At 53.1% G+C, this 23,090-nt stretch overlaps 1 protein-coding gene across 3 annotated transcripts in view; it reads left to right on the top strand.

Moving 5' to 3' along the window:
* Positions 1–23,090, top strand: part of ubr3 (ubiquitin protein ligase E3 component n-recognin 3) — a 47,817-nt gene that overhangs the window by 21,863 nt on the left and 2,864 nt on the right. For all 3 annotated transcript variants that reach the window (XM_077002745.1, XM_077002747.1, XM_077002746.1), the window contains 13 exons: positions 9–142; positions 1,498–1,608; positions 3,767–3,967; positions 4,216–4,352; positions 5,630–5,715; positions 9,152–9,257; positions 13,133–13,233; positions 18,565–18,689; positions 20,364–20,468; positions 21,436–21,561; positions 22,068–22,247; positions 22,453–22,662; positions 22,945–23,084. In XM_077002745.1, the coding sequence (XP_076858860.1) occupies positions 9–142; positions 1,498–1,608; positions 3,767–3,967; positions 4,216–4,352; positions 5,630–5,715; positions 9,152–9,257; positions 13,133–13,233; positions 18,565–18,689; positions 20,364–20,468; positions 21,436–21,561; positions 22,068–22,247; positions 22,453–22,662; positions 22,945–23,084 (1,762 nt within the window). The remainder of the gene's footprint in view (positions 1–8; positions 143–1,497; positions 1,609–3,766; positions 3,968–4,215; positions 4,353–5,629; positions 5,716–9,151; positions 9,258–13,132; positions 13,234–18,564; positions 18,690–20,363; positions 20,469–21,435; positions 21,562–22,067; positions 22,248–22,452; positions 22,663–22,944; positions 23,085–23,090) is intronic.

Raw genomic sequence — 23,090 nt, forward strand, 5'->3', positions numbered from 1 at the left:
CGTTGCAGTGTTGGGCCACCGTTACCGCAGCGACGAGGCGAAGCAGCTCCCCACGAGCGATGAAGAGCGCATCTTCCCCGAGGACACGTGTGGAGCGGCTAACGACGTCAGACTGGCCCTGCTGCAGCGCTACTTTAAAGATGTATGTGGCTGACATGCTAGTGCCTGGTTCTGCCCTAAGGCATATCTCTCTCTCTCTCGCACCTCTTGCTTGCATAACATAACCCCAGAGTATAGACCCCCCCCCCACCGGCCTCTACCCAGGTTGAAATTATTTTCAAGAACATGTTCAATTTGAGGTACTTGTTCAGTGCCAATCTGTTCACTCTCTCTCTCTCTCCCTCTCTTTCTCTCTCTCTCTCTCTCTCTCTCTCTCTCTCTCTCTGTCTCTCTCTCTCTGTCTCTTCCATGCTGTCTTTTGCAGTAAGAACAGATTGTGAACTGCTGGGCTGCTGTAGCCTCTCCTCTGCTCTGCTGTAAATGTTAAACTCATCTGGCCCGCTGTGCTGTGCTCTATGAGCAGGGCTCCCTTTGACCGCCTGTGACTGCAGGACAGGCTGAGGGATACATGTCTGTTCCCTCCCTCTCCTCCAAATCAAATCAAATCAAATATATTTGTATAGCGCTTTTCACAACACATGTTGTCACAAAGCGCTTTACAGGATTTACAAGGTTAACAATACTATGGGTCCAAATCCCTAATGAGCAAGCCAAAGGCGACAGTGGCAAGGAAAAACTCCCTAGATGGTGGGGAATAGGAAGAAACCTTGGGAGGACCAAGACTCAAAAGGGAACCCATCCTCCATTGGGCGGCCCGTTAACACACAAATTACACAAAAACAAATTATACAGATGAATACACAAGTTACAAACAAATCACACAATCAGGCTAAGTATAAGGTAACTAGAATGAAAGTTCTGGGTGTTGATATTGTCAATGTAAATGTCTTGTGATGAACGCCAGGTTTTCATTCCGTGTCAGAGCAATGACACTGGTATTGTAGGCTCCAATTGCAGTCCCGTCACTGTGCTCTTTCTCTGAGGCGTTATGACATGTCCTGGGTCCAAACTCTGCCTGTTCCGCTGTTTTAGTTGCTATTTCAAAGCTCCGCTGTGATCAAAGTCATATTCTTCTATTCACTCCTTCGGGCAGCTTTCCTTTGGGAAGTTCGAGATTCTTCCTACTGAAGTATCAAGACTCTCCCAGCTTTCTCCTTGCGTGTGAACGTCATAGACCAATTAAAATATGATTACTGCCTGGTCCTGTCACAGCAGTAGTAAAATAATTCCAATCTGAAGCCATTCTTGTATTCTAGCTGAGCAAAACTGGAATTCTGTGTATAATACACTGCTAGGGTGTGGCTGTATATATGTGGTGGTTTTTTTCCAGTTTGATTTGTATTTTTAAGAACTGGTGAAGAATTCTTCTTCAGAACATCTTCAGAATGTGCGTCAGACATGATTACCACATGGTTCCTCTTCCTCTCCCCCCCACAGAGTTCCTGTCTGCAGTCCGTCTCCATTGGCTGGGATGGGGGTGTGTATGTGCAAACGTGCGGCCACACACTGCACATAGACTGCCACAAGTCCTACATGGAGTCCCTACGGGTAAGAGAACTTAAAGGGATTTCCACATGGTGCACAGATCCAGCGTCATTAACCTCACCCTCGTTCCTGAGGGGAACACGTAACTAGGAAGAAGGAGACGCGTTACAGCGTGACGTAGTGTAATGGAGTAGAGCCTGAGTTCACCTGCGGCTGAGACTTTATCATGTTGAAGTCACAGGTATTCAGTAGCTCTTCTCAAGCACATCGCTGACTAAGTGGAGCTCAGCCTGATGGCCAGAGAGTCCTCGAGGGAGCATTCCAGAGTCACGGACTAATGTACCCCACACTCGCAGACTAATGTACCCCACACTAAAATACCCCACAATCACGGACCAATGTAATGCCTTCTGCGGTGCACTCGGGTGTCGAACACGTTCAGTATTCATTGTCACACACGGTGTCTTGTCACTTATGCTTTAAAAATCGATTCGTCATCCTCTACAACTTCCCCAGGGACGTGTGACACTGGAGTCGGCCGTCACCATCTTTACGAGCTCTTATTAGGTGTTGATCGTTTTTTTTCATCGGCTGCATTTTTTTCTATCCAGAAGTGGATTACTTTGGGTTTGCTTGTGATTGGAGAACCCGAGTTTGAGGAGGGGAGCTCCTACCATGCTAGGGTTAGCTGCTTTTCCTTCTTAGCAGGGCAGCTAGGATTTCCACCTGTTGCCTGTTAAACACAGGAAACGTGTCATGCAGATCCACGGTTAGCCACGTTTTGCTTCAGGACTCCGGGACAAACCAGTCGAGCTTCAAGTCCTCTTGAATCTCAGCGCGTTCCCATCTGTAATCATGGTGCTCTGATACGTAATCGCCACCCCCCGCCTCTCGCCCCATTTTACAGGACCTTAAACTGAATGACTGGCCTCTCTTCTGTTTCCTAGGCAATGATGTAGACTGTTGCACCATCCATTTATGTTCAGAAGAGTTCACAAAGGCTTATGGAGCAGATCGTGGATGTGGTGTTAGATCTGCTGAGAACACAAGTTCAAGGATGAAACCCGAGGCCCACAGTGTGTCTGTGTCGGTAAAGTCAGATTGAGGCCGTCCAATCGGATGAAATCTGAGCTGCGGTATATTGGCTGTGTTTGCCGTGCACTGTCTGTAAGCCAAGACGTGTTGGTGAGCTTCGCAATGGCGAACTGCAGAAAACGGATAACAGACAGTAATGAATGACCACCACGCTTTCAGACTGGAAAAGAAAATCTTGAGCAGATTAAAAGATTTAAGCAGGATTTAGTCATGGATGTGTCGGACAACATAAGCAGAAGACCGTGCCAGAAAGGCCGACACCAGGCCGTTCTGGGTCTGGGTCACCAGGCCGTTCAACGGGGTCACTGAGACGTATCGACAACAGAATGGCCATGTTTTTGGTCCTTAAAAAACTTAAGCCTTTTAAAATGCTGGATCAAAATCATATGGGAAGATTAAACAAATATTAACCTAAACCATAGAGCTGGGAAGAAATGCTGCAGTATTGAAAAAATCTGATTTGTCTTTTTGTTCGTTCTGTTTCTTATGGTCTCCTGAGGTGGCCGAGCTTTGTAAGAAGAGCTGTAATGTAATCTGCTCTGTTCAGTATGAAGTTAAAACGGCACTAGAAGCTGACACGTGGCACTTTAACCTCATAGTCACGGGCTCATTTCAAATCTAATGTTCCACAGTGCAGCGAGACAGAGAACAATAACATGCCAGTCCTTCCCCGAGATCTGACACATCATTAACAGTTCATCCATCAAAGTGACGCGCCTCAAATTGATATTTCGGAGGCGCTCTCTCCATCATTCACTCGTTAGATAATGGGGACAATACGGCATTGCTCTGCGCTTTAATAAGTTTTAATGGGAGCAGACAGGGTGAAGACTGTCACCGGCACAGAGAAAGTGATTTATAAAGACGCCCTGTGCAGACTGACCAGAGGAGACGAGAAGAATGAGACCAGATGAGCCTTAATGGAGAAATTGACTTTCCTTTACCGAAAATAAGTTGTGAATGTCTTTGAATGCTAATCGATGGTCGGTTAAAATGCAGGCGGGTTGCGGTTCCGCCCCTCTGCGGGACCGCGGGCTTGAGGTGCTCCCTTCTCCCTGGCATCTACTTCCCAGAAGGGCTAGTTTTTCTCGGAACGTCTCATTTCTTTTCTCCCCCCGTGTCTCAGAATGACCAGGTGCTGCAGGGCTTCTCCGTGGACAAGGGCGAGTTCACCTGTCCCCTGTGTCGGCAGTTCGCCAACAGCGTCCTGCCTTGCAAGCCGGGCAGTGCCACCCAGGTGGGCTCCTGGCACGCGGCCGGCCACAAGAGCCACGCGGTGCTGGTGAAGGAGGTGGAGGAGCTGCAGGAGCAGCTGGCCGTGTTCCCGGTGAGCAGCCCACGCCTCTCCTCTCCCATAACATAGAATCCCGTAAACGTTCATACACAGGAAAGCGCGTCGAGAGGGCGGAGGAATCTCGAACAGCTCTTCAGCGCGGCCCAACCGCCTCCTGACCCCTCCGATACGCTTCTCCTACGTGTCTAACAAGCTTGGAGGTGTTAGGACCACAACTTTGGGCCGTCAGACCAACATCTGCCTTTTTAGACAAATGTTGATTCAGTACGTCTGCCTTTCAGACGGAGTCTAACCTGACTAAGGAGATGGAGTCTGTCATTAAGGACATTAAGAACGCCACCCAGAAAAAATACATGGATTACGGCAAAAACCCTGGCTCGCCCGATAACGACTTCCTCTTCATGTACTCAGTAGCCAGGTGAGCACATTACGGTCTTTAAAAGTTCTAGCTGTGTGTGTGTGTGTGTGTGTGTGTGTGTGTGTGTGTGTGTGTGTGTTTGTGTGTGTGTGTGAAAAAGTGTATTTCCTCATGTTCTTGTTCGAAGAATTAGCTTAACCACTGCCTTAGACTTATTTTAACCTGCCGCTGATTTCTGCTCCAATAGTTTGCACTGTGGGGTATTTCTGAGGCCCTAAAGCGAACAGTTGCCCCCAGATTGCAGGTCTTCTTGCTGAACCGCTGGCTGACAGAGACTCTTGTAGCCAATTGATGTGTCTGGCACGTCAGGGCCCTCTGTAGCGTGTCTCTGGCCTCCCGTCTGAAGGACTCCGCCCGCAGGCTGGGGTTTGGACATCGTGCTCTGTGTCTCTGATACTAGTTTACACAGACTGGCTATCCAAAGCTTATTCTGGAGTCTTTTTTGGGTCTCTCTCGTCCCCCCACCCTAATTCAACTGCTATCAGCATCTTTTATCTTTTCATGCTAGCTTGCTCACTCACTCTCTCTTTCCCTCTTTCAGTGCCATGCTTCTGTTCCCCTACCCCACCCCCAAATAAGATGGAGGCTATTAGCTGGTGCATTCAAACCTGCTGTGCCTGACCCCTCCCCCTCCAGCTTGTGTCATCTCTCTCTCTCTCTCTCTCGCTCTCTCTTTTTTTTCCACCCTCCACAGCTGAACAGCGCAGTAGAAAATTCGTCACATGCTCACTCGCTTATCAGCGGGGGCCAGATGGAGCCGCCCGCCTGCATTATCTATGGGAAATTGCTTCTTCGTTCATTCTCCTCCACCTCCCCTCCCCCTCCCCCGGCTTTTTCTCCCCCTCCTGCGTCTCCTCTCATCCAGAAAGGCTGGAGGATTTGCCCCGGCCCCGCCGGCCTGCTACGACACACCTGCTTGCCCTGATGAGTGGAGCCTCTTATACCCGCCAATTATAGCAGCATGCTAATGTCTGAAAAAAACCAGGTGTGGGGAGACAGAACAGACAAAGAAACACACGATGGCGTAGAGTTCTCCTGCAGCTTTATGGGGTCGTTACAGACTCCGACGGGTCATTTGTGTGAATGTGGTGTGTAGGAACAACCTTTCTCACTTCTTATTTGAGGTTTCTTTTGTTGTTGTTTTCATTGACAGGGCTGCTGTTGTCTGTGAGCTAGCTGTCTGTCGTCTGTGAGCTGTCTGTCGTCTGTGAGCTGTCTGTCTCGTCCTCTCACCCTCTCACCTTCTGTCTGCATTTCGTTTTTCACTCCTCCACCAGAACCAATCTGGAGTTGGAGCTGGTCCATCGTGGTGGCAATCTATGCAGTGGGGGAGCCAGTGCTGCAGCCAAGCGGTCCTGTCTCAGTGAGTCTCTCACACACACACACACACACACACACACACACACACACACACACACACACACACACACACACACACACACACACACACACACTCTCACACTCCTACCACCAAGCCATTAAGTTGTGACTGTACCTTAGGTAGAAAACATGTTAAGGTAAGAGTGTTAAGGGTGGGAGTGGTTTTCTCTTCTGTTGGCTCTGGGACCAGTTGAGTGTGTGCAGTGATTGGAGTCGCTGGCCCGTGTTGGTGCAGCGGTGCTGTGGGTTCAGCCTGGATGTTGGTGAGCTCCTGAATGGAGGACGGGAAGATGTGCAGACATGGGCTGTTTCTTCTGGGTAGTAGAACGTGAAGGTGGCTCGGATCCTACTGATACAATACAGTCACATTGGGTTGTAATGGAGATCATATTAGTGCTGTGGTCTGTTTGTGGATCTCTCTCTTCTCTCTCTCTCTCTCTCTCTCTCTCTCTCTCACTCTTTCTCTCTCTTTCTCCCTCTTCTCTCACTCTTTTTCTTTCTCTCTCACTCTCTCTCTAACACTCTTTCCCAATATTTCTCTCTCTCTCTCTCTCTCTCTCTCTCTCTCTCTCTCTCTCTCTCTCTCTCTCTCTCTCTCTCTCTCTCTCTCTCTCCATGCGTGTGTATGGTCTAGTCTCTGAGCTCTCATGAAAAGTCCCGTCACTCTTGAAAGGAGCTGAAGAGATCTCACACTCCACCACCTCTGCCATTTTCCGAGCTACGTTACGTGTGTAGGCATGACCACATTTACTCAGTCTCAGTACATTAGAGATCAGCCCACTGAGGGAACAGTGGGGTCTGAGAAGAGATCAGCCCACTGAGTGAACAGTGGGGGGGTGTCTTAGAGATCAGCCCACTGAGTGAACAGTGGGGGGGTGTCTTAGAGATCAGCCCACTGAGTGAACAGTGGGGTCTGAGAAGAGATCAGCCCACTGAGTGAACAGTGGGGGGGTGTCTTAGAGATCAGCCCACTGAGTGAACAGTGGGGTCTGAGAAGAGATCAGCCCACCGAGGGAACAGTGGGGTCTGAGAAGAGATCAGCCCACCGAGGGAACAGTGGGGTGTGAGAAGAGATCAGCCCACTGAGTGAACGGTGGGGGGGTGTCTTAGAGATCAGCCCACTGAGTGAACAGTGGGGGGGTGTCTTAGAGATCAGCCCACTGAGTGAACAGTGGGGGGGTGTCTTAGAGATCAGCCCACTGAGTGAACAGTGGGGTCTGAGAAGAGATCAGCCCACCGAGGGAACAGTGGGGTGTGAGAAGAGATCAGCCCACTGATGGAACAGTGGGGGGGTGTGTCTTAGAGATCAGCCCACTGAGTGAACGGTGGGTGCTGTGCAGTAGAGATCAGCCCCCAGGAAAGTAAGTGGAGAGAATGATAATGAGGACTGAAGAGATGTGCTGGTGTGTTGGTGATTTTCTTTCTTCTCGTTAAAGATTGATCTGTCTTCTGTTACAGAACCTAATGTCTAATGTGCCTAATGTTCATTATAGGTGGTCTTTGTTCTTTATGGTTTTGTTCAGTGTTAACAATCCACGGTCTGTAGTACTTCTGAGAAGATCTTTTGGGTCAGTGGTAGATTTGAATTAAATATCCACACCTCTAACAAACGCACATACATACACAGAGAAACGTGTGTGTGTGTGATGAATGGGTTGAGGAAGAGAGAGGGGAGTAGGGAAGTCTGAGCACCAGTGGGAGAACGAGCTCGATCGATATCGGGGAGAGAGAGAGAGAGAGCGGGCGTAAGAGATCTCTATTCCTGCTGTCAGCTCCACCAACCACACGCCAGATGATGGAGTGATTTTAACCAATGAGAAGCAAGGAGACGAACATGCACCTGACGGTGATTTAGAGGGTGCGATTAGGAGACGCGCAATGCATATTTCAGTGCTTTTAAGAGATGTGCCGAGGCTCTTTTTGACACAGAGCAGTGCGTCATAACACAAACTGTACTCTCCCATTTGCTGTGTTCTCTGGCCTTCGGGTCGTGGTACGGCCACTCGCAGTTCAGCAGAGTCGCCTCAGCTGGTTTTTGAACCGTTTCCACACCCCACATCTCACTAAATGAACAACCTGCTGGAGTAAATCAATGACACAAACGTAGGAAAGTCACTTTCCTCCTGTTCTCCTTTGCTGCCTGTAGATGGCAGTGTTGCACCATTCACGTCCCTACATTTGCAGAGCGAGGTGGTTGTCGGCCTTCGGGTTATTTTGGTGCTGGTAATGTGCTATTTGGCATCATGACCTCAAAATCAGGGACACACAGAAGCTCGATCATTTATTACCAAAACCAAGAGGGGATCTCGGGCTCCCTGGCGCCTCTTCGCAGGGCCGGAGGAGAACCTTAAGCAGAAACATGGAGCAGAGTAAAGTGTGGTTTCTGTCTGCTCGGAGAAGCGGGCTAATGATTTATTCAGCCTGTTTGTTTATTCTGGGTGGCCGTGTGCTCGTTCCTGGAGTGAGTGGGCCATTGTTCGTGTTCTGAAAAGCACGGCCCGCAGGTATGTTTTTGTTTTTAGACCACAGCATGTCCGTCTGTGCTTCTGCCCTGAAGCACTGCCCCCCCCCCCCCCCCCCCCCCCCCCCCCCCCCCGTCCCCCCCGTCTGGACCATTTGTACAGTTGAGAGGGTGACACAGATGGAGCCTCGGCGAGCTCCTTGAGTAAAGCGTGAGTCTGATGTGAAGGACCTGGAGGGGCTGCAGGGATCTGACTTATTTCTTGTTTTTTCCTCTCTGGCTGAGAAATGTGCTGTGCTGAGCACCCGCAGCACCGGCGGGCCTTGGGCCCCATCTGAGGGGCCCGTCACCCAGCAGGGCCCCTGCTTCATGGTGCAGTCGCCCAAGGGCTGGTCTCCATTCCCGGTGACCAGGCGTGGTCCAGAATGACGTGCGGCTCTGCCTTCAACGTCCGCGGAACCGAGCGGCGGCGGTCGACCCGATCGGCCCTGGAGACGAGCGTCTGATTGGCTGCGCCCCCTGCTGTTTTATTGGCTGTGAATGTACCTGCCACTCAAATTGGATGAATTAGAGTGAAGATCTATTTGAGATAATCTTCCAGTCTGATTCCTGCACCGGGCTTGCGCCGGTGCTGTTGGGGGCAGGTGGGGCTGTTATGGCATCTCGTCTTTAAGGTAGTGGGGGTAAAAACGTGTTTGGACTCACTTTAGCGTTCTCTTATGTGGTGTCCATGTCCTCTGGCACTACGGCACATTAATTCAGCTCCATTAATCATAAAACACACACGTAGCAGCCGCGGTGCTGTGTTTGAGTGGTGTGTGTGTGTGTGAGAGAGTGTGTTTGAGGCTGTGGACTTGGAACAGTGGATGGGCCGGGCTTCCTGGGCTCGTGCCTGGACCTGGACCTGGACCTGGACCTGGACCTGGTGCTGACGTGTTCTTCTTGCTGTGCCTTTCAGATCAGTTGTTCCATGTGTTGGCGATGCACATGCGCCTGTACAGCATCGATTCTGCTTATAATCCCTGGACCAGATTAACCCAGATTACCCAGAACAGAGAGTCAGAGTGAGTACACACACACACACACACACACACACACACACACACACACACACACACACACACAGTCTCACACGCACATACACACACACACACACGCACATACACTCACATACACCCCCCCACACACACACACACACACACACACACACACACACACACACACACACACACACGTGCACACACACACACACACACACTCTCACACGCACATACACACACACGCACACACGCACATACACTCACATATACCCCCCCCCCCCACACACACACACACACGTGCGCACACACACGCACACACACCCATACACACACACACACACACACACTGCTGTAGGGACAGGCTCTTCTCTCTGAGCAGACCTGCACCCTGTAATTTGCCAGCTGCAGCAAATTATTGGTATCTATGGCAACCCCATATGGGTCTCTGTGTCCTGGCTCTGTGCTGTGGGAACAGACATGGAGCCCAGAGGAGATGGACCATTTAGAGGGGGTGAAAGATGCGAATAGAGGACGTGTGTGTGTGTGTGTGTGTGTGTGTGTGTGTGTGTGAGTGAGAGTGTGTGAGTGAGAGTGTGAGCACGTGTGTGTGCGCACATGTGTGTGTGTGTGTGTGTGTCATTAAGCTGGAGTTAATAAGTGTTCCAGGTCATTTGCAGGAACATTTAGAGATATTTAGAGATGTTGGTGTGAAGATAACTGCACAGCTCCACTTGCCTCCTTCACAATCCCTGACCACATCAGAAGTGTGGATTTGCCCCTCACGCCTCCTGGACACTCCATGCTCAGAGACTATCTCTCCTCCTTCAGCCCCCTAGACCCCCAGCCTACCCCCTACCCCCTACACCCCCATTAACACCCTAACAGCTTTTGTATCTGTTGTGAGCTATCAGCCAGGCTCTATTCAGATGGGAATCATTTCGTGTTAAAAATACCTCATTAGAGATTGTAAAGGAGATTGCTGTCATCTGCTTCCCCAGCCCACTGTACCATTTACACAGCAGCTGCAGACTGGGCTCACCACCCTTCTACCCCTGGGTACGGCACACGTGCCCCTTCTACCCCTGCGTACGGCACACGTGCCCCTTCTACCCCTGCGTACGGCACACGCGCCCCATGTACCCCTGCGTACGGCACAGGCGCCCCTTCTACCCCTGCGTACGGCACAGGCGCCCCTTCTACCCCTGCGTACGGCACAGGCACCCCTTCTACCCCTGCGTACGGCACACACGCCCCATCTAACCCTGCGTACGGCACACGCGCCCCATCTACCCCTGCGTACGGCGCACGGGCCCCTTCTACCCCTGCGTACGGCACACGCGCCCCTTCTACCCCTGCGTACGGCACACGCGCCCCTTCTAACCCTGCGTACGGCACATGCGCCCCTTCTACCCCTGCGTACGGCACACGCGCCCCTTCTACCCCTGCGTACGGCACACGCGTCCCTTCTACCCCTGAGTACGGCACACGCGCCCCTTCTACCCCTGCGTACGGCACACGCGCCCCATCTACCCCTGCGTACGGCACACGCGCCCCTTCTACCCCTGCGTACGGCACACGCGCCCCTTCTACCCCTGCGTACGGCACAGGCGCCCCTTCTAACCCTGCGTACGGCACAGGCGCCCCTTCTAACCCTGCGTACGGCGCACGCGCCCCATCTACCCCTGCGTACGGCGCACGCGCCCCATCTACCCCTGCGTACGGCGCACGCGCCCCATCTACCCCTGCGTACGGCACACGCGCCCCATCTACCCCTGCGTACGGCGCACGCGCCCCATCTACCCCTGCGTACGGCGCACGCGCCCCATCTACCCCTGCGTACGGCGCACGCGCCCCATCTACCCCTGCGTACGGCGCACGCGCCCCATCTACCCCTGCGTACGGCGCACGCGCCCCATCTACCCCTGCGTACGGCGCACGCGCCCCATCTACCCCTGCGTACGGCACACGCGCCCCATCTACCCCTGCGTACGGCACACGCGCCCCATCTACCCCTGCGTACGGCACACGCGCCCCATCTACCCCTGCGTACGGCACACGCGCCCCATCTACCCCTGCGTACGGCACACGCGCCCCTTCTAACCCTGCGTACGGCACACGCGCCCCATCTACCCCTGCGTACGGCACATGTGCCCCTTCTACCCCTGCGTACGGCACACGGGCCCCATCTACCCCTGCGTACGGCACACGAGCCCCTTCTACCCCTGCGTACGGCACACGAGCCCCTTCTACCCCTGCGTACGGCACACGGGCCCCTTCTACCCCTGCGTACGGCACACGCGCCCCTTCTACCCCTGCGTACGGCACACGGGCCCCTTCTACCCCTGCGTACGGCACACGAGCCCCTTCTACCCCTGCGTACGGCATATGGCACCCTTCTACCCCTGCGTACGGCACACGGGCCCCTTCTACCCCTGCGTACGGCATATGGCACCCTTCTACCCCTGCGTACGGCACACGCGCCCCTTCTACCCCTGCGTACGGCACACGGGCCCCTTCTACCCCTGCGTACGGCACACGAGCCCCTTCTACCCCTGCGTACGGCATATGGCACCCTTCTACCCCTGCGTACGGCACACGCGCCCCTTCTACCCCTGCGTACGGCACACGCGCCCCTTCTACCCCTGCGTACGGCACACGCGCCTCATCTACCCCTGTGTACGGCACACGTGCCCCTTCTACCCCTGCGTACGGCACACGCGCCGCATCTACCCCTGTGTACGGCACACGCGCCTCATCTACCCCTGTGTACGGCACACGTGCCCCTTCTACCCCTGCGTACGGCACAGGCGCCCCTTCTAACCCTGCGTACGGCACACGTGCCCCTTCTACCCCTGCATGACTGTGAAACTGATACTGAACATAAACATTTTTTCTACATTTCCCATCACTCTGGGCATTCAAAAACCGTTATTACTTTTACACATGTCCGTGGCTTCAGTGAGCTTTTATATGTGTGTGTATTTCACTGGAATTCATTAAACGATTGCTTAATGTTCAGAAGTAAATGCACACTAAAACCTACATTTATAAATATATACTTAAAAACTGCTACAGTTATCTAGCATGAAGGTCAGATCTTCATGTTGATGGCTGTGCTAATATTCTCGGCACGTTGTCGTTTCAGAAGGTTTTTTGATGCAAAGCTTCAGACCTTTTCTTCATTTTTTTGCAGCGTTACTGTTTTTCAGATACCGCATTTTCTGTCCTTTGTAGTCCTGTGGTGTTTCTTTCTTTTTCTTTCTCTCTCTTTCTCTCTCTCTCTCTCTCTCATCCAGTGAGACAGTGATGTTGAATTTCACACAGAAAACATTACATGTAGTCGTTTTGTTGTAAAATGCTGTTCAATGTCTCTGACCTGTCTGACCACTGCTGAAGTGTGTGTGTTTGTGTGTTTGTGTGTTTGTGTGTTTGTGTGTGTGTGTGTGTGTGTGTGTGTGTGTGTGAGAGAGAGAGAGAGAGAGAGAGAGAGTGAGAGAGAGATGTCTTGGAGGAGAAAGGTTCCTTGAATATGTCTACCAGTGGAATCTTCCTCTGCGTGGATATGTACTAGCAGAAGGACATTTTAAGCCCACGTTAACAACAGAAGATGGCACTTTAACAGGGTTGCCATATTTAATGTACCAGAAGAGCACATTGAGTTGGCGTAACCATATTTCTGAAACATGTTATCTATTCATTATCCACACAACTAATTTTTAGCATGCAACTTAATCATTTTTAATGCTGCTGTTTAAAGATTTGTTGATGAACTTGTGAGCTCTTAATTGAATCCATCCGCACTATAATGGTGAATAGCGATGCCCACTGTGTGTCCTGGGTGTGTGTGTCCTGGGTGTGTGTGTCAGTACTTATGTGTGTGCTGCTGTCTCTCCACGTAGCTACGAGGACGAGGAGCGTCCCGAGGTGCCCATGCTGTTCCGAGACGTCCCCTCCCTGCTCATCATCTTTGTGCTGACGATGCCCCAGCCCCTCCGCAAAGGTACGCACTGGCCCCGCCCCTCTGGCGCTGCATCAGTTAGCTCCTCCCACACCTCAAGCGGGCCACCAGCAGCTGCCTGGCCCGATGGTGAGCTCGGGTGCTCTGGGTGGCGAGAGGAAGAGACTGTGAGGCCTGTGAGATGCTCACGGTTAACGCTGACCCAAGAGCGGCTGTCCAGCACCACTCTGTCCCCCGGTGTCCAGCACCACTCTGTCCCCCGGTGTCCAGCACCACTCTGTCCCCTGCCTTCCTCTTGCTTTATCTGTCTGGATGCACCCAGGCACCTGGGCTTATCTCACACACACACACACACACACACACACACACACACAACACACACACACACACACACACACACACACACACACACACACACACACACACACACACACACACACTTCCAAAGTGGGGGTGATCATGAGAACAGGCTCACAGAAGCCTCGTTATGGCACCAAGACCTCCAGAGAGCAGCACTGGAGAACAACAGAGCTGTCAAACGAGCGTTTGGTCCTCACCTCCATCTCCACTCCTTCTGCCGCGGTGGCCTGGGCGTCTGGGTACCACACACCGTCTGTCCGGGTCCTAGCACGACACAGAAGGCTGTTCTGGACAGGGATGAAAGCATCTCTGGACTGAGGCCACAGAGCTACCAAAGTGAAATGCAAGTCTTCTTTGCACACAGAGGCATGGACATTTGTCTGTTATTCTCTTGTATACACGGGGTCGATGTTTTCAGATGTCAGTTCGGTGAAAGCCTGTCCAATTTGCTCCTAAGTGCTCGCTCATCGAAGTGTGAAGTTACGTCCATTCTAAAACCAAACACACGCGCGCGCACACACACACACTTCTGCCAATGACTTCCAATTACTGCCAAATGAAAATGACAGACAGTGGTGGAGACATTTATTGGGGCAGGGGGTGGTGCTGGTTGCTAGAGGGGTTAAATGCATGCAAGGGCTCGCACTGCACAGAAAGGCAGTAGAAATTTAACCACAGTCTTTTTTTTCGCCCTCCACCTAAACCACCCCTTCCACCTAAACAACCCCCACCACCTAAACCACCCCCTCCACCTAAACCACCCCCTCCACCTAAACCACCCTACCACCTAAACCACCCCCACCACCTAAACCACCCCCACCACCTAAACCACCCCCTCCACCTAAACCACCCTACCACCTAAACCACCCCCTCCACCTAAACAACCCCCACCACCTAAACCACCCCCTCCACCAAAACCACCCCCTCCACCTAAACCACCCTACCACCTAAACCACCCCACCACCTAAACCACCCCCTCCACCTAAACCACCCCCTCCACCTAAACCACCCTACCACCTAAACCACCCCACCACCTAAACCACCCCCTCCACCTAAACCACCCCACCACCTAAACCACCCCCTCCACCTAAACCACCCCTCCACCTAAACCACCCCCTCCACCTAAACCACCCCCTCCACCTAAACCACCCCCACCACCTAAACCACCCCTCCACCTAAACCACCCCCTCCACCTAAACCAACCCCTCCACCACCCCCACCACCTAAACCACCCCCTCCACCTAAACCACCCTACCACCTAAACCACTCCCTCCACCTAAACCACCCCCTCCACCTAAACCAACCCCTCCACCACCCCCACCACCTAAACCACCCCCTCCACCTAAACCACCCTACCACCTAAACCACCCCCTCCACCTAAACAACCCCCACCACCTAAACCACCCCCTCCACCTAAACCACCCTACCACCTAAACCACCCTACCACCTAAACCACCCCACCACCTAAACCACCCCCTCCACCTAAACCACCCCCTCCACCTAAACCACCCCCTCCACCTAAACCACCCTACCACCTAAACCACCCCCTCCACCTAAACAACCCCCACCACCTAAACCACCCCCTCCACCTAAACCACCCTACCACCTAAACCACCCTACCACCTAAACCACCCCACCACCTAAACCACCCCCTCCACCTAAACCACCCCCTCCACCTAAACCACCCTACCACCTAAACCACCCCACCACCTAAACCACCCCCTCCACCTAAACCACCCCCTCCACCTAAACCACCCCTCCACCTAAACCACCCCCTCCACCTAAACCACCCCCACCACCTAAACCACCCCTCCACCTAAACCAACCCCTCCACCACCCCCACCACCTAAACCACCCCCTCCACCTAAACCACCCCCTCCACCTAAACCACCCTACCACCTAAACCACCCCCTCCACCTAAACCACCCCCACCACCTAAACCACCCCTCCACCTAAACCACCCCCTCCACCTAAACCAACCCCTCCACCACCCCCACCACCTAAACCACCCCCTCCACCTAAACCACCCTACCACCTAAACCACTCCCTCCACCTAAACCACCCCCTCCACCTAAACCAACCCCTCCACCACCCCCACCACCTAAACCACCCCCTCCACCTAAACCACCCTACCACCTAAACCACCCCCTCCACCTAAACAACCCCCACCACCTAAACCACCCCCTCCACCTAAACCACCCTACCACCTAAACCACCCTACCACCTAAACCACCCCACCACCTAAACCACCCCCTCCACCTAAACCACCCCCTCCACCTAAACCACCCTACCACCTAAACCACCCCACCACCTAAACCACCCCCTCCACCTAAACCACCCCCTCCACCTAAACCACCCCTCCACCTAAACCACCCCCTCCACCTAAACCACCCCCACCACCTAAACCACCCCTCCACCTAAACCAACCCCTCCACCACCCCCACCACCTAAACCACCCCCTCCACCTAAACCACCCCCTCCACCTAAACCACCCCCTCCACCTAAACCAACCCCTCCACCACCACCCCCACCACCTAAACCACCCCCACCACCTAAACCACCCCCTCCACCTAAACCACCCTACCACCTAAACCACCCCCACCACCTAAACCACCCCTTCCACCTAAACCACTCCACCACCTAAACCACCCCCACCACCTAAACCACCCCCACCACCTAAACCACCCCCTCCACCTAAACCACCCCCTCCACCTAAACCAACCCCTTCACCACCCCCACCACCTAAACCACCCCCTCCACCTAAACCACCCTACCACCTAAACCACCCCCTCCACCTTAACCACCCCCTCCACCTAAACCAACCCCTCCACCACCCCCACCACCTAAACCACCCCCTCCACCTAAACCACCCCCTCCACCTAAACCACCCCCACCACCTAAACCACCCCTACCACCTAAACCACCCCCACCACCTAAACCACCCCCTCCACCTAAACCACCCCTACCACCTAAACCACCCCCTCCACCTAAACCACCCCCACCAGCTAAACCACCCCCACCACCTAAACCACCCCCTCCACCTAAACCACCCCCTCCACCTAAACCACCCTCACCACCTAAACCACCCCTCCACCTAAACCACCCCCTCCACCTAAACCACTCCCACCACCTAAACCACTCCCACCACCTAAACCACCCCCTCCACCTAAACCACCCCTCCACCTAAACCACCCCCACCACCTAAACCACCCCACCACCTAAACCACCCTCACCACCTAAACCACCCCCTCCACCTAAACCACCCCCTCCACCTAAACCACCACCTAAACCACTCCCACCACCTAAACCACCCCTCCACCTAAACCACCCCCACCACCTAAACCACCCCCTCCACCTAAACCACCCCTACCACCTAAACCACCCCCACCATCTAAACCACCTAAACCACCCCTCCACCACCCCCTCCACCTAAACCACCCCCTCCACCTAAACCACCCCCTCCACCTAAACCACCCCCACCACCTAAACCACCCCTCCACCTAAACCACCCCCTCCACCTAAACCACTCCCACCACCTAAACCACTCCCACCACCTAAACCACCCCCTCCACCTAAACCACCCCCACCACCTAAACCACCCCACCACCTAAACCACCCTCACCACCTAAACCACCCCCACCACCTAAACCACCCCCTCCACCTAAACCACCACCTAAACCACTCCCACCACCTAAACCACCCCTCCACCTAAACCACCCCCACCACCTAAACCACCCCCTCCACCTAAACCACCCCCTCCACCTAAACCACCCCTACCACCTAAACCACCCCCACCACCTAAACCACCTAAACCACCCCTCCACCACCCCCTCCACCTAAACCACCCCTCCACCACCCCCTCCACCTAAACCACCCCCACCACCTAAACCACCCCCTCCACCTAAACCACCCCCACCACCTAAACCACTCCCTCCACCTAAACCACCCCTTCCACCTAAACCACCCCCTCCACCTAAACCACCCCCTCCACCTAAACCACCCCCTCCACCTAAACAACCCCCTCCACCTAAACCACCCCTCCACCACCCCCTCCACCTAAACCACCCCCACCACCTAAACCACCCCCTCCACCTAAACCACCCCCACCACCTAAACCACCCCCACCACCTAAACCACCCCCTCCACCTAAACCACCCCCTCCACCATCCCTCATTCTGCATAGGTGTCCGTACACCATCGATTGGCAGTAGAGTAAACATTATGGTGGTGCAGACTGAGAGATGGAGCATTGATTTCTAAGGCTGCGTGTGGATGAGTCTTTCAGTGAACCTGTGCACATCGAACAAAGGCGTGAAGGCGTGGCCACGTGAAGGCGTGAGCGCGTGAAGACGTGAGCGTGAGTTCACGTCGCCTGTGCCAGTCTCAGGAGGATAACCCACTAATGGAGTTTCATTGTGTTCCTGTCCCGTGCACCAGAGCCAGGAGCAGCAGTCACTCAGTTTAACATGCTGCACACACACGCACACGCACACACACACACACACACACACATAAATGCACGCAACCTTTTGCGTTTGGGCTTTTTTTTGCTTCGGGTCTTTTATGGTCCTGTCTGAGAAGATGAGGTGTATATTTTTTCATGGCATCATAATTCATACATCAGTTTCTGTTCTGAAACAGTGGTGCTTGAAACATGATGGTAAAAATGTAGAATCAGGCCTTGATTGTGTGAACTCACTTATTTTAATAAAGCACTTATCAGTGGGGACACTTCCATTAATGTGAAATAGCCTCATCGTTTTAAAGTCTTTATTGTAAAGCTCTGTATTCAAAAAATTTCATGAATACATATCTATATACATGTCTGTTAATCCAAACAAATGCACTTTTGATTTAAAAAATCAACCAGCAGCCTCACTAGTTTGATGGATTAATGTTTTATTACTTTAATTGCTTGTCATGCCTTCCTTCGTGTTTGTGTGTGTGTGTGTGTGTGTGTGTGTGTGTGTGTGTGTGTGTGTGTGTGTGTGTGTGTGTGTGTTGCGGTTGCAGAACACTTTACGTGTGTGGTGAAGGTGCTCTACACACTGCAGTTTACTCAAGCTCTGGCAGCCCTGTCAGTCAAATTCAGCCCAGAGGAGAGACTGGCCTGGAGCAACACCGGAGCAGCCAAGAAGGTACAGCCAATCACAGCCCTCAGCACGCCCCGCCCGACCAATCAGATCACTCCACGCGCACCAGTCGGCTTGGGCGCTGTGCTGTGATATTAAGTACAATTTGTATAGTCCGTCGACTAATTATTAGATAAGCATAAGTAAATAATAAGCATCTTAGTAAATAATTCTGAGTGACTTATGAAGGCTCGGTGGAATCCTCCATTAGTGGGGGAGAAAACATTTCTATAGAAACAGGACTTCAGACTTGATACTGCTTTAAAATGGAGGAATGGTGCTTTATTCAGAGGATGTGGTGGCAAAGTTAACACTCCAACAAACATCATTAGTTTGGTTTTATAGACACTCGAGTAGATAAAACTAAAAACAACACATTGTGCACGTGTGAATGTGTGTGCGCACACACAGGGTGGATGAATGAGGGCCTCACGGCGTTTGTTACTAAGCAGTTTAAGCTCTAAACGTAAGGCGTCCATCATCATTACGTAGCCGCGTCATTATCTGTGAGGATGGCGCTGTAGTTGGCGCTCTATTAAATCTCCTGGGGGGCTGCGTGGAATATAACCGCATAAAAACAAATGTGGCTGGTGGCTGATATTCCTGCCTTCATTCCCTCTTACTCAGATACGCCTCCCAGTGTGTCATTGGGAAAGAAATTGTCTCCCCCCATCTCTCTCTCTCTTTCTTGTGCCCTCTCCCTCTCTCCCCTCTCTCTCTCTCTTGCTCGTGTCCTCCCTCTCTCTCTCTCTTTCTCATTCTCTCCCTCCCTCCCTCCCTCTCTCCCCTCTCTCTCTCTCTTGCTCGTGTCCTCCCTCTCTCTCTCTCTTTATCATTCTCTCCCTCCCTCCCTCCCTCTCTCTCTCTCTCTCTCTCTCTCTCTCTCTCTCTCTCTCTTGCTCGTGTCCTCCCTCTCACTCTCTCTCTCTTTCTCATTCTCTCCCTCTCTCCCTCCCTCTTTCTCTCTCTCTCTCGCTGTCGCTGTGAAAGCTGAAGTCCCCATTTCTGTTATCTGATTTCTGATATATATATAAACAAATTCTAATAAGGTGGCGTATGAGAGATTTGAAGACATAACCCCTGTGGCTCATAAAGCTGAGGGCAAGGCAGCAGTGAGAGTGATAAGCTCGTGTTGTTTGAAATTGTCACATATTATGTGTGATGGGTGCTTCATATGTTATAAATTATTACACAAAGCCCAGAGCCCTTAGCAACCTACGCAGTAATGTCATGGTGCCTCTCAGTGCACAGGCGCTCTGTGGGCGGCGTGGTCCCTGTCCCTGGGCCGAGGGAAGACGCCCGCAACAGAAGTCCTGGCCCACACGCGGCCTTCCTTCTGATCTCCATCTGAGTGTTTGTGAAGGCTGTTTGACTTTAATAATAGTCTTTATCGTGAACTAGCTATTGTTACAAAAAGACTCTACAATGGAATTAAGCATTCTAACATGTCACTCTGTGTGTGTGTGTGTGTGTGTGTGTGTGTGTGTGTGTGTGTGTGTGTGTGTGTGTGTGTGTGTGTGTGTGTGTGTGTGTAAATGAACACACACTCATGCTGTAAAAATGATTCACGGCTTTCATGTGATCCAGCACACTGTATGCGCCATGTGTAACACACACATTTAATATAATGTAACAAAACAGTTCAGTTCACATTAGTTTGTCTTTGCTCTTTGAACCCAGAACCTGCCAAACCCAGAGAGGTCCTGTGAAGCTCTCCTAGGTCATGTGATCAGCGAGCTGGCCAAGGCTAAGGGGATCTATGACGGCAGCTCCGAGGACACCATGGTAGGCCTCACGCACAAGACTGTTCATCACAACACCTACCAGAACACAGACTCCTGTCCACATTCGCTCAGTTTACATGTGTTAGTAGTTTACATGTGTTAGTAATTTACATGTATTAGGAGTTCAGTTCAGTAGTTCAGTAGTTTTACTGGTCTGGGCTGTGAGGAACATGTTCCTTGTGTTCTCTGTAGAGAAGCTTTTGTGAGTGGTGGAAAACAGTTGAACTGAAATCTATAGGGGCTCTGTAGTATAATTTCTGGGTGAAAATACCTGGGGGGGCAGGATGTAATATGTCTTGTCCATAATTTTACCCAAGACTCTTTTACTGCTGCAGTGACTATTACGAACAGGGTTGGGTCTTCTCCTTTTTGAAATGTTAGTACAGGTTGATATTTACATGGATAATTACCAAGCCGAGTGACATCTCGGCATTTATTACTTGTTTTGTCATTTTGTTTGTTATTTAATATCACTAACAAAGTTCCATAAAAGCTTGATCATATATCTCTTCAGAAAGGCGTGTGGTAATAATGCTGCTGTCTAACGGAGGTTTCAGGAGCAGGAGAGACGACAGAGTAGTCGTGCCCTCGTTTCCACAAGGGCGAGTGTGTCTGCTGCGTTTGGAGGCTATTTTAGCGCAGGGCCCCAATCTGTCACTCATCCCCTCTCTGAGGAATAGCACCGTGGCTAACCCAGCACCGTGGCTGACCCAGCACCGTGGCTGACCCAGCACCGTGGCTAACCCAGCACCGTGGCTGACCCAGCACCGTGGCTAAACCAGTACCACTGCTGCTGTAGCCAGGGTGCAGAAAGCCAGCTGGCCTCTAGCTCCCGTACCCATCAGAGCTGGAGCAACAGGTCAGTAATGGTTATTGATGATGTGTGTGTGTCCCACCCCCCTTCTCTCCCTGTGCCCCCCCCCCCCCCTTCTCTCCCTGTGCCCCCCCCCCTCTTTCCCTGTGTCTAGTTGAGTTCCAGCGTGTGGTCTCCTCAGTCCATAGAGTTTAGCCTGCAGCAGTTCTGTCTGCCCTTCCTTCGGCTGTCCTGTCTGCTGCAGCACCACCTCTACGGGGACAACCTGCCCGGCTGTCAGGTACGCCCCCGCGCCCTCGCTGGCTCCGCCCACGCACCCCCGCGCCCTCGCTGGCTCCGCCCACGCACCCCCCGCGCCCTCGCTGGCTCCGCCCACGCACCCCCGCGCCCTCGCTGGCTCCGCCCACGCACCCCCCGCGCCCTCGCTGGCTCCGCCCACGCACCCCCGCGCCCTCGCTGGCTCCACCCACGCACCCCCCGCGCCCTCACTGGCTCCGCCTACGCACCCCAGCACCCTCGCTGGCTCTGCCCACGCACCCCAGCACCCTCGCTGGCTCCGCCCACGCACCCTGCGCCATCGCAGGCTCCGCCCACGTACCCCCTGCACCCTCGCTGGCTCCACCCACATGTCCCCCACACCCTCGCTGGCTCCACCAACGCACCCCCTACACCCTCGCTGGCTCCACCCACTCGCCCCCCGATGCCCTCGCTGGCTGGAGACTCCCTCCTGTTCTCTCAGTGCAGTGGCCATGTGCCTTACTGACCGTATGTTTATTTCCTTTGTAGCTGGAGGAGGAGTTCTCGTTGCTGGTTGGCTGTTTGGCTTTGCTGCCCGGTTTGGCCCCGCCCATCGGGTCCGTGAGCAGCGCGGCATGCCTGGAGTCCAACGTCAGCGTGTTGGATCTGCTCACGCAGTGGTGCGCTGAACTCGTGGACCAGGCAGACACTCCGGCCCTGCAGGCCATGGTGAGCCCCGCCACCACACACACACACACACACACACACACACACACACACACACACACACACACACACACACACACACACACACACACACCACAACCGCCAAGCTTCATTTGGCCTGGTGTCATTACATGTAGATGCTTCCTCTTTTCTTCCCCCTTCTCCTCTTCCTCTTTTGATGCTTTCATTTGATTGGTTGGTTCTGCAGAGCCTGTTGGCGCACGACCCACGGTGGGCCGCCCCTCGCCTGCTGCAGCTCCCCGACAACTACAACACCATCTTCCAGTACTACCACAGGAAGACCTGCTCGGCCTGCGGCAAGACGCCCAAAGACCCGGCGCTGTGTCTGGTGTGCGGTGCCTTCGTCTGCCTGAAGGGGCTGTGCTGTAAACAGCAGGGCCTGTGTGAGTGCGTCCTGGTGAGTGGAGCCCCCGCCCTCACCTGGGGGGGGGATCTGGATCCACACGTGTGTGTCCTTGGAGTGTAAGAGGTTAGCGTGGTCACCAAACCATGGCAGCTTGCGCTTTACTGTCTGGTCTTTTGCATTCGCTATGGTAATAGATCAAAGTGATGGAGGCGTTGGTTCTTGTGACGATGCTGTAGACATAAATAAGGCCATGATGGGAAATACCAACTTAGGGACCGGGGGGGGATCAGCGCAAAGCGTGATGGTCCGTCTCTTCTGCCTCCGTTCCTCTAGCACTCTCAGCACTGTGGAGCCGCCACCGGCATCTTCCTCCTGATCAACGCCTCCGTCATCATCATCATCCGGGGGCATCGCTTCTGTCTGTGGGGCTCCGTTTATCTAGACGCTCACGGAGAGGAGGACCGGGACTTGCGGTATGA

Source organism: Brachyhypopomus gauderio, chromosome 4 (assembly GCF_052324685.1).
Source record: "Brachyhypopomus gauderio isolate BG-103 chromosome 4, BGAUD_0.2, whole genome shotgun sequence".
Lineage (NCBI taxonomy): Eukaryota > Metazoa > Chordata > Actinopteri > Gymnotiformes > Hypopomidae > Brachyhypopomus > Brachyhypopomus gauderio.